This window comes from Eucyclogobius newberryi, unplaced genomic scaffold (assembly GCF_026437365.1).
Source record: "Eucyclogobius newberryi isolate DKJ021-1_F unplaced genomic scaffold, fEucNew1.0.hap1 SCAF_3, whole genome shotgun sequence".
Taxonomy (NCBI): Eukaryota; Metazoa; Chordata; class Actinopteri; order Gobiiformes; family Gobiidae; genus Eucyclogobius; species Eucyclogobius newberryi.
Genome location: NW_027315945.1, coordinates 23,531,570 through 23,546,940, shown reverse-complemented (window position 1 = coordinate 23,546,940; position 15,371 = coordinate 23,531,570). Strand labels below are relative to the sequence as shown.

General features: G+C 40.5%; 1 protein-coding gene across 1 annotated transcript; it reads left to right on the top strand.

The window, feature by feature from the left end:
* The first annotated feature begins 351 nt into the window (after nucleotides 1-351).
* LOC140373994 (terminal nucleotidyltransferase 4A-like) lies at nucleotides 352-7,912 on the top strand. The gene is made up of 12 exons (XM_072460756.1): nucleotides 352-1,295; nucleotides 1,466-1,589; nucleotides 2,389-2,435; nucleotides 2,562-2,682; nucleotides 3,768-3,875; nucleotides 3,949-4,077; nucleotides 4,313-4,526; nucleotides 4,612-4,738; nucleotides 4,822-4,925; nucleotides 4,993-5,177; nucleotides 5,256-5,393; nucleotides 5,758-7,912. Exons 1-12 carry the CDS (start codon nucleotides 568-570, stop codon nucleotides 6,178-6,180), a joined length of 2,448 nt encoding a protein of 815 aa, XP_072316857.1. The 5' UTR covers nucleotides 352-567; the 3' UTR covers nucleotides 6,181-7,912.
* Nucleotides 7,913-15,371: the final 7,459 nt, after the last annotated feature.

Here is a 15,371-nt window from a genome sequence, read left to right as displayed (position 1 = left end):
AGAGAAATAATACTTGCATTATCAATCACACCTTTCACCAAACTGCAAGTTCACTTGTTTATTATAGAAACACCGCACATCATCTTCAAAATAAAACATACTAAAACAGACTCGGGCAAATAAATTGTGATACTGTGTTACCTGTGCTAAAAACATAAACCGAAATGTATGGATTATATATATTATATCCGTGGGAATATATCTGGTGCGTGTAGTTTATAATCCTTTAGAACTATAAGGACATGGGGCTAAATCCTGTTTCCGGTTGCTGTGATCGGTTATTTGCAGTTTGACGAATGTGCGCTCGCGGAGGGGTGTGTTCTCAGATTTAAATCCCTGAGACATGCGCAGAGCCCGCTCCGTGCTTTTGGGTGCGCCATATTGGCTGTCTTACATGGGGAGTGGAGTTGGACAAGCCGCTTAAAAAAAATCCGAAGCCAATTCCCCGACATGAAGCACGTTAACGGTAACAAGTAACTCCGCTTGCTACGATTGTCTCGCCACCGCGAATACAGCGCGCGAAATAGACTTGTCATTGTGTTGTGAGCGGTTGTCTCGCGAAGTCCAATGGATCCCAGGACCGTTTGGTTACAGCAGCAGGAGCACAAGTGTCCTGCCAATCCCCTGTGGATGCACATTTGGGAAAACTCTCAGGGATACGCGGCCAACTCCGGCAACGACAACCACCTCCACCACCACCACCACCACCACCACCACCACCAGTGCAACGTCGCGGCGCAGAACGCGTTCAACTCCCCGGACTTCAATGGCGAGTACGGCAAAAACGAAGCGGCGCCGTCGGAAGCGGTGTTCGGCAAACTGTCGGAGCGAGACGGCAGCGCGGAGCGGGGAAGCGTCCGGCGGAAAGGCTCGCTCTCGCCGTCCTCCTCCTCGCTGGACTCGGAGGCCGAGAGCTCGTCGCCCTCCGGCTCCTCGCTGCGAATAGACAATTTGAACGCGGACGGTCCCTTTACGCGCTACGACGAGCGGGAGCTGAACGAGAACAACCGGAGACTGGCCCCGCCGCCGCCGCAGCACCCACACTGTCTCAGCATGCAACAGTCCGCCGGCCACACCCCCACCGGCATGAAGACCCCGCCGCACGGGAGCAACCACCACCACCACCACCACCACCACCAGTCCCACTCGCACGGCCGCAGGAAGCACTTGAACCGGGCGAACACTTTCCACGGCATCCACCCGCTCCTGACATACGGCTGCAACGGACACTACGTAGACTCCTCCGGTAGCAGCAGCCTGTGGAAAACGCGGCGCTACAGCCCGGGCATCAATGGGTAAGCGCCTACACGCGAGACGCACCCGGGAGACCCCCCCTCAAATTGGGCCCAGGTGTAAACGGGCATCTTTACAATTGTTGTGTTTCTGGTGAGAACAAAAATGCGTGTGTCATGTCGGAGCGTGACTTGTCCCAATTGCACTGATGCTGGGTTTTGTTTGTTTGCAGCCTCCATGAAGAAATAGTGGACTTTTTCAACTTCATGTCACCCAGACCTGAGGAGGAGGCCATGAGGAGGGATGTTGTCAACAGAATAGAGCGTGTCATCAGAGATTTGTGGCCTTCATCCAAAGTAAGGCACATTGGTCCTGTCCAGGGCTGCAAGATTGATGGCAGTTGAGTCAAAAATTGCACTTTGGATGGATGGCGAAGGCTGCAGTTGTTAGAAGTGCCATCAGTTCCTACACGACAACACAGCAGGTCTTATTTGGCATAAAACGGTTCACCCTGTCGTTTAGATTTGTACAAACAAGTTCTGAAATGCAAAGTTTGTTCTTTTCAGTCTTGGTCAGTTCGCAAAATGTCTTTGAACAGAATTGGATTACAACACAAATAGGAAAACGTGTCTAATTGCTTTTTTGTTTTTGTTTTATCATAGCTCTCCTTTCCTTATTAAACCTTTTTTTTATATTTGTGTTGATGCATTTCCTGTTACCGGTATAAACGTAGCTTCAGGTGGCCCTTTGCAATGTTTTAACTATTTTAATTTATTTTATTATGCCCACAGGAATACAATAAAATACAAACATTCTTCCAGATGATCCTTTTTCGATGCACAGACGCTAAATCAGTTCTGTACACACACACTAGTTGCCATGTTGTTTTTGCACTGCATCTTTCAGGCAAAAGAAGGTTTGCCAAAGGGTTCCATGTCTCTGCGCCGCTATTGTCAGTGGTTCCAGATTACACTGCACAAATATTTGACAATTGCGGGGGATTCTTGCTTCTTGGCGAGGTTGTGTGTGCGCTAAAAGTCCCAGGACAATGACTACATTCATTTACTGCTTACAACCTTCTTTGTCCATTTTTTTTTTTTTCATATATATATTTTTTGTGCCCGTTTGTTTTTAACTCAATGACTTGCTCCACAGGTGGAGATATTTGGCAGCTTTAGCACCGGACTTTATCTTCCAACCAGGTAACTTCTGTTTTCTGGAGATTTTACCTGGTACGAAATGTTTGCTGCTCATTTCTCAACTGTGTTTTATGTACAGTTTAAATTTCTCAGATAAGATGCTGAATCCATTGCCTTTTTTTTCTCCAGTGACATTGACCTTGTGGTCTTTGGAAAGTGGGACCACCCTCCACTGCAAGAACTGGAACAAGCCCTGAAACAACACAATGTGGCTGGCCCTTACTCCATCAAGGTCCTTGACAAGGCTTCTGTAAGTCTACAGCATAGCACAATTTAAATTGAAATGTCTACTTTTTATCCATTTGTTGTATTTTGACTAGGGCTTTCAAAGTGAATGTGTTCTCATGTGATTATTCCGAAAGGTTTTACATTAAGTAACTAATCGCACTGTCTGTATTGACCAACCATGCTCCTGTAAGGTCGTCTGGGAAGGCTTCTTTGAAAGAAGCTGTAGCTGCTCTGTGCGATCACATTTTTCAAACTTTGCGTGTGAGCGCTGAAACTAGTAATGCACTGTAGCTCAAATATTTAACCAAACTACCACAGAGCGGTGGAAGACGTCAGGCCAACTCCAGCTGCTTGAATCTGTCAAAGGGCCTTGACCAGAGGTGGGCAAACTAAGGCCCGTCGGCCACACCCTCCCTAATTAACGTTTCTATCTGGCATATGTATATGTATATGTATATGTATATGTATATGTATATGTATATGTATGACTGTGCGGGGGGCTCCGATACGACCGCTACGCTGCGAAATCGGCAACTGCTTGTGCCTGTTATTGATAACAGATTGACCTGTGCGCACTTGCTGCTCATAGCCGCACACTACACTTTGTCACTACAACAGAGTGAGGTCTACACTTCCCTCAAAGCACACCTAATCCCACCGTAAGCGAAACAAACGCTGCTCTTGTTTGGTTCCAAACACATGTTTTATGACTCTGCTGTTGTCTTTTCTTCTCCTCACTTTGCTCTTGCCTGTTTCACGTGCACTTAATAGTTATTCCCAACAAAAACTAGTCTAAACTAATTCCATATTGTGTCCAGTGGAGGACTGGCAGCTCTGGACCAGAACGTGGTCAAAAAGGACCTGGATGTGTTTGATGAGCTCAGAGTGCATCATAAGGAACTAACTCGTGGTCTGGGGGTATGCTGTAGTTTGTAGGCCTAATAATTATTCTAAATGTGAGTACCAGTAGTAATGGTTTAAAAAAATTGGTTGGTTTGTAAAGAAAAGGTAAAATAATAATTATGGTTCCTGAAAGGCCCAATATTATCATTATGTTTTGTTTGTTTTTTAATCAATTGACTATACTAAATGTGACCCTTTTTTCAGGTTCCAATCATCAAGCTTACTGACCATGAAACTGAAGTGAAAGTTGATATAAGCTTCAACGTAGAGACTGCTGTAAAAGCGGCACAGTTTATCAAGAGTTATCTCAAAGTAAATCTCACAATCCTAAAGGATTATTGGCATTAGATTGAGCCACTTTTTTTGACAAGTTTTTTTCTTTCAGAAATACCCTGTTCTTCCACCTCTCATCTTTGTTCTGAAGCAGTTTCTTTTGCAAAGGGATCTAAATGAAGTATTCACAGGAGGCATCAGCTCTTACAGCCTTATACTAATGGCCATCAGTTTTCTGCAGGTATTTTTGGTAACGCATCAATCTGCATGAACAATAATGTCAATGTCTACACTTTCTGGGAAGATTTGATCCTTCTAAAAACAAATGAGTCTGTTACTTTTGGGTTCTGCAATGAGATGACAAGGTATTGAACATCTGAACTCCAACCTTTTATAAATGCCATGACAATTTGTCTCTTAACTGGAAAATTCTTACTAAATACTATGATTTGAAATTCTATTTTGACTGTTTACAGCTCCACCCTCGAATTGACACACGACGATCCAATATCAATCTGGGCATCCTGCTCATCGAGTTCTTCCAGTTGTATGGTCATGATTTCAACTACATGAAGACTGGGATAAGGGTGAAGAATGGAGGTGCCTACTTGTGCAAGGAAGAAATGCTTAAAACTATGGGCAGTGGGAACCGGCCCTCAATGCTCTGCATTGAAGACCCCGTACAACCAGGTTAGGTCATTACTTATAGATATAATTTGCCTGAATTCACATAAAATGAAAGGCATCATTTGAAATAATTTAATCATTTCTACAGGAAATGACGTTGGTAGAAGTTCATACGGTGTCCTACAGGTCAAGCAAGTGTTTGACTTTGCCTACATGGTCTTAACTCATGGAATGTCTCCATTAGCGCGTGCTTTCCCAAATAGAGAATATGATGGGTAGGTTGTTAAAATTTATCATAGTGTATATGTATATTAGTATATTCAGTTTTTTTATGCCTTTCTGCATTTCCTTTTTGTAGTACCTTGGGACGCATCATCAAGGTCAGCCCAGAAGTGTTGGCCTACAGAGAGTGGACAATCAAGAAATGGGGAGCTAAACAAAATGCCAAACAAGAGAACCATGGTTAGCTGACTAGTGTTGAAAATGTCATTTGTATTGGAGTCATTAAAATGAAATGTTTCACTTGCAGTTGCTATAGAAACGTGTGAGCAGGACCTTGCAAGGCTCATGTTGGTTTCTATGGAAGACCAAAGGGACACGTGTTCTCCTCTGAGCGCTGACTCCTCCTCACCCTCTCCAGTCTTCCTCCCAAGCCCACATCATTCCTCTTCATCCTCCGCATGCTCTCTGTCATCTTCTTCAGGGAGTGATGCTGTAAGTTACGTCTTTAATATTGTGCCTTTTTTAAACCAGGTTTGATATTTGAATGATAAACATGATCTGGTTGTTTAGGAGTCCGATTCACCTCAAAGCACTGCTGCGATCCACCCACTTCACCCACTCACACTGGCCTCTGTCCACTCGGTTATCCAGATGGCCACGGACCTAAGGACTACACTTCTGCCTGGCTTAATTCCTTCTGCACCTCAGGTGGGTTTGCATTTGTAAGCAGTAATTCATATCTTAAAATGTTTTATCATTTTTTTTATGATGTCTTTGTCTAAATACAAGACTTTGCATGTATTACAAACTTGTAAGAAAGGAAAGCCAAATGATTTACTATATAACCATTTAGGATGAATGCTGATTGGCTGTTCTTTAAGCCAAGCTAAACCCCCCGGAGGACTACTTTTGGCCACGCAGACCTCACTTTAGAGTTAGAAAACGCCAACCCATTTCAATTCTCACATTTTCGTAGCTAATCATGAGCATGCAACCTTTTTTATAAATCATTGTATTGCAATCTAAATCAGCTGTGTTTTTTCATTGACTCAACATTTATCTTTATTTCTAGGTTCAAATGCCACTTCCTGAGGCCTTGAACATACCCTCAATATCAGAGTGCCAATTCTACCATGATAATCCTCCTCTTGGTGTGGTGCATCGCCACGCGTCACAAGCTGCACAGATGTCTCCACACACACTGTCACCTCTGCCCAGCCCTATCCACCAGCTCCATCATCTGGGAGGGCACCACTACCCCATAAGGTCCAATTCAGTGGGGTCTATAGAGCCACATGCATTTAGCTTCAAGCACAACCAAGTCAGCAGTCTGCAAAGCCAACATCCAGCTCCAGGTAATTTTAGTCCAAGACTGTTTGATCCACAAACTCTCAACTCTGCACCAGTTTTTAGAAACCAGCAACAACAGTGCAACAGAAACACGTGGCGCCGCAGAAAGCGGGAAAATCTTCAAACAATGAACCCGAGTAGATGAGTTCAAAGCTACATGTTTTAAAATCTCAAAGTCTGCCAGGAGACTCGTCGATGTGCAATTGTCATTTAAATACATAATGAGACAAACTGGAATTCTGAGAGCAAATAGCCCAAAAGATTGAAATCAATTCAGGTTGGATCCCTCTAAACTGAATTTCCTTTGCAAAGAACTCACTGAAATGGTCCTTCAATTGTGAATGGGGACAAAATGGAGACAACAGGAATAGAGGAACCTATGGGATGCAAGTTCTTTCAAATAAGATGCACACCAGCACTGTCTTTTAGTTTATTTCGTTTGTGGCTAGCTCTACTCCCCGGTTATTGCCTTGGAGTGACTCTGGGGAACTTGATCAAGATCTTTTTGACTTGAAGTTTGTAGCATCATGTGCCATAAAACGAACATTCTCAGCCTCATCTTGTCTCGCTGGTTTGTAAATCTAACTGGTCGACAAGCAGGTTGGGCTGTGAATGACTGTTCTTGTTCCAGCTTTGACCATCTTCAAATGGTCTCCTGGGGCTGAAGTAAAGCACTAACTTAATACCTATGCAGCCAATGCTGACTTGTTGTCTTTGTTGTGATGGCACAAAATGGACCTTGTCTGAAGTGCTTAAACTGTGATTACATGTTTTGAATGTACCAAGTGTTGTTTTTGTATGTGGTTGTTCATGTTTTGTCACCAAGGGAAATTTTCTGTTCACATTGGCACTGTTTTGTACGTTACTTGCATCCATGTGCAATAACAACTTTTATGTTTTTTATTTAATTTATTTCACTTTTTACTTTTTGGGGGTTCCCCCACTTTTTATTTCTAGACATCCAACAGTGCAATAGATGGATTTAAGGGCCTTGGATAAATGAGTGTGTTCAGCTTTTGGACTGAGGGGGGCGCTATATTACAGCATGAGTAATGTGCCAAACAGGCCAGCCCTCTGTTGCCATCCTCATGTTTGTTTACTATGTTGTCATAAATTCAATTTTTTTGGCTTCCAAATATATTTGCGACTCCTGTTGACACCAATACTTAAGTTGCAGTTTTGATTGCGGCCCTCATTAAGGGTGCAGTCTTTACAGTGTTTACATGCCATTAACAGTTGGTGCTATCTATTACCAGCAAAGTGCTTTTTTCCTACTTAATTCTGTTGAAGCAACAGCTTGACTGCCTCCTTTTTTAAATGACCAAACTATGCCCTTCAGTTTGTTTGTCCTCATTGTCAATTTTACCCCTAGCATTTCATTCAGAGGTTGGCCCAAATGCTTCAGCATCATGTTGCCTTGAATTTCACTTAAAGCAGACACTTTCAAAGGGTCAATATATTTTGGGGCGCTCCCCAGTATTTATAAAATATTTCTAAGACACAAGACAAGGTTTCAAAGCTGCACAGTTTGCACAGCAATCCATAAAGAACTTGAGCTTAGGACAATTGTTGTTCTTGCTTAGATGTAAAGTATCAGTCTTTTTACATAAGACTGCCCAGTAACTTGCATTTCCATATTTGTGGTCATGACTTAATACCATTAGCGTCATCCTTTTTTTTGTGCAGCTTTTAATCGACTCGTAGAGGATGGTTGCTTTTTTTTTTATTTTTTTTTATTTATTTTTTTGGCCAAGAACCAAATCCTTTGCTCATATCTGTGTCAATAAGAATGGGTTGTAATGTGTAAATGACGATATAGATGTGTACCTGTTTTTTATGTAAAATTTTCTATTTTTTTAATAAACATTTTAAAAGTCTTCAGTGATTTGTGTAATGTGACATTGGCTTCCAGCAGCTGGGCTGCAGAAGCTCTTGAGGCTTGTTAGTTTTGAATCAGTCTCTAGGTCTCTGGTAGTTTTCTCAATGTATTTCAAAAACGCCTAATGTTTTAATAATCCAAAATACTGGCATCTTAAGCCCACCACTAAATTTTAGTTTCATTGCTATACATTCCAGTGTGGCAGGAAACATCCATGGAGGCTTTAACTCTCTTGGTTGGTGTATGCGTCTCCGCTTTACACAGACCTCCCTGACGCACAGCAACAAGCTTACACCAGCCTTCATCCATGGAATCATGCAGGTGACATGGTGCTACCTCATGGATCTATTATCAGATGGTGCCACCTCCAGAAAGTAAAGTGTTGCTTTAGGTCTTCTTGAAATGGCCAATAAATCTTTTATAATGTATTCATATATTTAATGTTGTGAAAGGTGTGCATTATTCTACAGTTGCAGCAATGCAATTTCTCCACAGTAGGACAAATCTTGACCAGCCAGTCCCAACACGTTTTGACTAATTTAACAGCATGTAGGACTCTGGTCAGGCAAGGGGGAAATCAATGTCCTCCTCTTATTTGGTCCAAAGCGAGCACTATCTTCAGTTTAATATGTCTGCCTCGTGGGGGCACTGTTGTATCATTTAAATCCCAAATTCAAACGTCATACACCAAAAACGGAAAACTTTTATTATTTTGAAAATGTTTGGAACTGTAAGCGGTGTAGCTTAATTCAATTATGACTGAAAAACAAGTCTTTCCTCGGACTTCTTGAGGCTTTGCTAAAAGTCTCAAACTCGAAGAGTCGAGGAAATGAGCGTCCACGAAAGGCTGAACTTCATGACGTCACGAGGATGCTTTCACTTCAGACTAATATTTAATAGCCTTATCATTGAGAAGCATGTTGAATTAAATCAAAGGAGCATAGCACGTGGCCTGACATCTGCTTTCCTGTCCATATGCGCATTAAACGCAAACATTTGATCTAATTTAGTCTCTCAGTGCCATTTTATTCTTATCCTGTAGTTTTATTTTATATCAACTAACCACAAGAAGGCATGTTTTTCCATTAGGCCCGTTTGTAATATTTAGTAGCCAAATGGACGCACTTCAACTGTGTACCCCACGTGTACCCCTGTTTAGGCCCATAGTCGCAGAGACATCCGGTTTGAGAATCGGACAAAACATCAAAATATGAAGTCTATATTCAATTGTATTTGTCTGAATCAATGTAATGGTATATTTTGAATTATTTAAAAATACACATGTAGCAATTCATTGTTTGTAAATTTCTTACATTTCTGCAATTTTTCACAAAATAAGATAAATGTTATCAAATCGTCCCTAAAAAGCTGGGAGTGTCTACAGAGCCGCGAAACTGCCATGTTATTTTTTGCCTGCTGGGCTATTTGACCGCGCGGGGGCCATGGCCAAAAAAGCTATAGCCAATACACCGTTTACAGCTCTGAAACATAACACATATGACATGTAGGCCACATTCCCTGGTGAATATTCTGATCAGTATTCACACATAGAAGTCACTGTTACTGGACTTGATATACAGTTCTTTTTTTTTCAAATAATGCATTGTTTTGTAGGAATGCCTTGCTGTTGCTTTATGCGTTCTGGACAACTTCTCTGCATCCATCATGATTCATGTCACGGTTTGTTACAACATGGTGAGTCATTTCCATTTATTTTCTTGAAGGAGTTAAGAGGCCCGAGGTGGGTGAGGTTTCAAAGAAGCTCCCATTTTCCGCTCAGGATAATGATCATAGTGAGTCGTAAACAGTATTCAGGTGGCCCTCACAAAAAAATAACCTTTTTATCAGTCTGTTCAGAACGGCCCCTCTTCAGATCTTATACAACACATCCATTGATAAGAAACATGCCATGTAAAGCTTTACAGACAGAGTACAATGTCTGCTTGGTTCCTCCATATTTATTAATAGTTTATTAATAAATATAGAAGAGTAGTAGCTGTAGGCCTACAGTATATAACATATATATATAAAAGTGGTGCAGAGAAAGAACAAAGAGGATGGTCAAAGTCAGAACTGTGTGGACTAATGGCATGTGTTCTTATTTAATCCCTTCGTTTAGCTTCGTTTGTGAGATTTTCTTTGCAACATAATATAATATTTATGATTATATCGCTCTATTCCTTATTAAAGCCTCCAGCCAAGGAAATGTATATTTATGTTTACACAGATTGATGTGAACAACATTTCTGCTCATCAATATGTATGATCCATAAGGAAATGTTTCAGTTAAGTTTCATTGAAGATATAGGTTTTAATCTATAACATTTGACTCAACCAAGACCCTGAGTAGTATTGCTTGTGTTGCAGTTAAACTGAAACAAACTGGAGGAACACTTCATACCGACTGGTGTTTAAATTGAGTTCAGATAAATTTGGTTTGACTGAGTGAATATTTGCTAAGTGATAAGGTCAGATGAAGGAATATTTGATATGGACACTTTTCAAGGGAATGGCTCAAAGAAAACATAAAATATGGATATGGTCTGTGCCAACCAATTTGATTGCCGCAACCGTTGACTCAAAATACTACATTTCCATTTCAAAAAGTGCATTACGGAAATCACCGTAGCACAACAAATAAAATGCATGCTTTATGTATACAATAATGATACCTACACAGCATAATCATCACCCGGGTGTAAAATCTGATGTGTTTTTCTGCGCTTTGGCCTCATCTAAATGAAGCGTCACAGCTAAGATGAAAGTCATCAAAGTGTGAAATAGAAGCGGTTGAAGATGATATTTCAGTTTGACAAGTGTGTTGAATGTAGCCTGCAGTTGGGACAGAGGGGAAACTGACAGGTGAATTGACTGTTAGATGATTAATTTTCCATGCAGGGATTCAGATCTGATCAGTGTCACGGGAAAGGAATTTTTATGACAGTTACGGATGGCTTATAATTGCTTAATTTTCATGTGCTCTCAGCTTGCAGTGATGCAGTAGATTTGTGATAAAGTAAATATGGAGATACTCAGGCTGATAATAGGGCTGAAAAGACTAAGGCGCTCTAAGTATTTAATTGATATTGCATAACTTTGAGCAATTTATAGGGCTTGACTGTTGTATAATATTTTATTTAAGTCCCAAGTCAAAAATAACTTAAAGCAAAACCTGCACCGCACAGTTGTGTGGCTATAGTCGAAGTACAGAACTGAGATCATAAATATTTAATCGTTGGGGGAGAAAGCAAGGGATTTGAAACGTCTGCATTACTGATGTGTTTGACAATTGACAAAAAAGGGCCAGATCTGAACTATGCTTTGTTGGCAGTGCTCAGTATTTATCAAAAGTGGTCCATGGAGAGGACAATGGCGAATGAGAGGAGCAAGGTCAGGGATGTGCTGTACAACTGACAAGTTACGTGATGAGGTGTATAGGAAGAAGGAAAATAACATTGACTGTATAATGGAGATCTTTATATATTTCCGTCCTCTTTGATTGCCCTCTTTTAATTTGTCACGTTTGCTGTCCGTTGTATGTTTATTTACTCCTTTGGGAAAACACTCTCGGACGATTATACAAAACGTTTCTTCGTGAGGTTCTAACTGTATGGTAAAGTATTTTTACTGGGACTTGTGTTTTGCTCCACTCACACATCTTTCAGTAATCCTGTGTATTTATAGCCCTTGGAGCTCTACGTCTGCCTGTCCTAATCCATGAACTTCTGTTGAATGTCTGTTATTGTCCTGTTATTATTCAGTCGGTGTTCAAATTGTCTCCTTACAGCAGTCAGTAGTAATTCCATACGCACTGTGCCATTAGATGTTGGTGTAGCTCATCTGTTGGATTTTAACCTGTAGCTATTGTGTACGAACTGTTTTCCAAGTAATTCTAAAGCCAATAAAAGACCGTGGTATTCAAAGTAGTTGTAAAAAGCCCTCTGAAGGTGCACTATATAACTTTACCGGTAGAATGTCTGCCTCCTGCTTGTTTCTTTAATACCATCTATTTTCTCTGGAATGTTCAATTGTTTGGTATTAAACCTTTCCATCTCCAAAGCGACAGTGATGACACAGAGCATATTTTGTCAGCTCTGTGCAGAGTGACCTTGCTTGCTGTAAGAAAGCCCTTCAGTGTGGTCAGAATGTTGTTTTAGACAGTGCAAAGACGAAAGCAGGACAGGTGCAGTGAGGTTGTCCTGATTTTTCACACCTTCACCTGTTCCCTGTTTAGCCTTGTGTCTCCGAGGTTGGGGGAAAAAAGCCTTCACACTCCTTCAGAACACGCCGGAGTCTGGCGCTGCTGTTGCCATGCTCGCAAACATCTGCGGCCCTCATTGGCGACAGGACTCTAATTGCGTTCCTTGTTCATTATCACATTCTGAACATGTGAGCCAGTCAGCTGTGCACTGTATTTTAGAGCTGTCAAAAGTCTGTCAGCACTCTGTCACACCGCTGCTGGCGTCACATTTAGAGGCACAAGTTTGAAAATAACGTGTGAGGATGATCAGACCACATGTTAATGCGTGAGACTAATTCATTATGGTTGTATTTCTATAATAATATGAGTGCGGTACCTAAAACGGCAGAATATATGAATAAAGATCCATGTCATTTAGTACAGCAATATAGTAATACACGGTTTCTGCAGATTTTTTTTTTTAACAAACCAAACTATAAAATGCAAAAAAATAAATAAATACATATAACTAGATTTAGTATTGTTGTGGGTATTGGACATGCAGGATGACAGATTAAAGTAATATTGGGAAAGGCAGTATTAACAATTTTAGCAGCCTTATAGAGTTCATTTTCTCTTAATAGCTAGATTTAATTATAATTTTACTCTTGCTTGAAATATGCACATTTAAAGATGAGAAAAACACGTTTTTGGCATGATATTGTTTAGGCAACTATTTGGTGGTCCTCCAATTCTTCTTGTTGGCATTTTCATTATGAAGTACTAATTTAGCAACCATTTTCTGCAGCATTTTCAAAATCAGATGAATGTATATTTAATTTCCCCACATTGATAGACTGTACTGTCATTTTTAAACTGGGAAAACATTATTTCTTTGCAGCCTTGCCAAGTCTTGTGTTGTGATGGTTGGAGACAATACATGACCCCTTGCATTCTACTTGTTACTCTATATTCCACTGAGCTCGCCTGTGTTGTGAATAGATACAGTATAAGAAGGAATTACTGTTACATTTTACTCATGCAACCCAAGTCACATTAACTGTAGGGGAGTCTTACTAGTACAAGTACTGTAATGCCATTCATGTCCTCATACTTATGAGAGAGGGTGACATTCAAAATTTATATAGTTTAAAGAATTGGATCAATATTTCAAAAATAACACACTACATGAGTGTGGGTTTGTTTATTAGAGTTATGTGGGGCACCATCCTGTATTAGGCATTTAACAATTCTATAATCAAATATCTGAATGAATGAATTAAGAGTTTCAGTTTGCCTGATGCAGTTTTAATCACTTCTATAAACGGCCACCAAATTCTTATTTATGGGAGAGAAAAGTTCCAGTTTTCCAGTTTCCAGTTCTTTGTTCCGTAGGTTAGCTTAGCATTGCTCGGCCAGAGATGAGCCCTCATCTCCCGAGATCCTATCTCATGGACCTCCTCTGATGGAGCTGAGTTGTCTTCTCTTTCTTTCTCTCACAGACCCCTGGGAGGTTGGTTTTGCACCAGTGTTCGACCAATGAGCACGCATGCTGAGTCAGAGTTGATCAAAGAAAAAGTTCAGAAATAATGCAGCCATTGTTTATTATTAACCTTTAGGCCACATAGTTAGACATGTAAAAAATTGTTATAAAAAAAACTGTTATAAAACAGTTAAATGAACATGCAGAACACAATAACATTATATTCAGTATAATCATCTTGTGGACAAAGTCTGCAATCAGATGATTGTTTTAGCGTTTTAGCTTTTGTCTTTGGAGAGAAAATGGCTCTGTCATTTGATAGAAAAAGGTTTTTCCAACATTCAAAGCATGAAATTTCTGCTCCTGCAGAGATGCCATACATCTCTAGTACCATGGTACAAACTTACTCCCGCATTCCTGTCACCAAAGCAACATTCAGAGGTCATCTGCTGGTCACTACACAACCCTATCTATCCCTGAGGGTAGGCCATGTACAATTGTTAGTTCCCCTTAAATGAATTGACACAAAGTAGGCTATGTGTTACACACATATTGATCAAACAGTGGTGACTGTTGTCTTAAGTTGGGAATGGTCAGATTTGTTCAGGATATAAAGCATCCATCTTCCATAAAATCACAACATCTCTCTGTTCTTTATCTTATTTTGCATACTGGTGTATGTAATAAATCATCTATATTCCTTTAGCCTTGAGAGCAAATGGACCCACAGTATGGCGTTGTCCTCGCCTCTGCACTGGAGCTGCCTTTTAATAGCGTTTGTTTAATAGGGCTTGACTGAACACTGTCCATACCAAGACTAGAGCCTTCAGCAGGTTGAATTGACACGGGCAAAAAATTTAATTGTTAAAGTGGCTATTTAAATCAAGTGTGCGATTCAAACAGAGGTCCTCCAGACAAGACCAAGGATAAACTTCAGTTTGTGAATCTGATGATGTGCTTTTCTGGAAGAAATCTGCTGCTATATGTGATATTTTATATTTGAATTATTTTGTTTTAGTATTTAAGGATATGGTAGAACCGTATGGGTGACAGATAATCATATCTTGTCCCTATTGAGTTTATAGTTTTACTATTATAATTTGGTTTCAGTTTAAAAGCAACATTATTTGGAAATGTGTTTTTATTGTTTTTAGTCTGCTTGAGTAAGTTCTTCCACACAATGCACCTATGTTTATTGTATGAGGCCTTAGGTTATTTTTATAGACAGGAGAGGACAAAGTGAAATGGGGAATGAGAGAGAGGGGAAGTCACACAGTAAATCATCGGAGTCGGGATTCAAACTCATGGCACTGCAGCCGGCTGCACTTGGAGCCTGGTATATGTGTGCTGTGACTTAACCACTCCACCACCGTGCAGCACGTTTTGACTATTTGTGCTGCTTTGTGTGCTGCTTAATTACCGTGGAATGTTGCAGTACGTCTAATACCCCTGTGCCTTTTGAAAGACTAGACATACATACACAAGTAATAAGACTCATGTAGTGTTTGATGCTGCAAAGGTCTATTATTAAATTTGATCTTACTTGACAGCAGAGGCATATTTGAAAGTCTATTTCCGATTAACTTTGAAAAGCCAATAGGAGTCTGTCTGTTTTTTCCCTTTGCACTATTCCTGTTTGATGTAGAAACTGATTTACAATTCAAGCAGTAATAATGCAACTGACTCATGTACATCTGTATGCAGTCCCAGACATTGTATGGGAATATTAATAGGCTATAAGGAGACTTCTGGTTCATAATTAAAGCAATGCATCAGGCTGACTTTTGCTGTCAT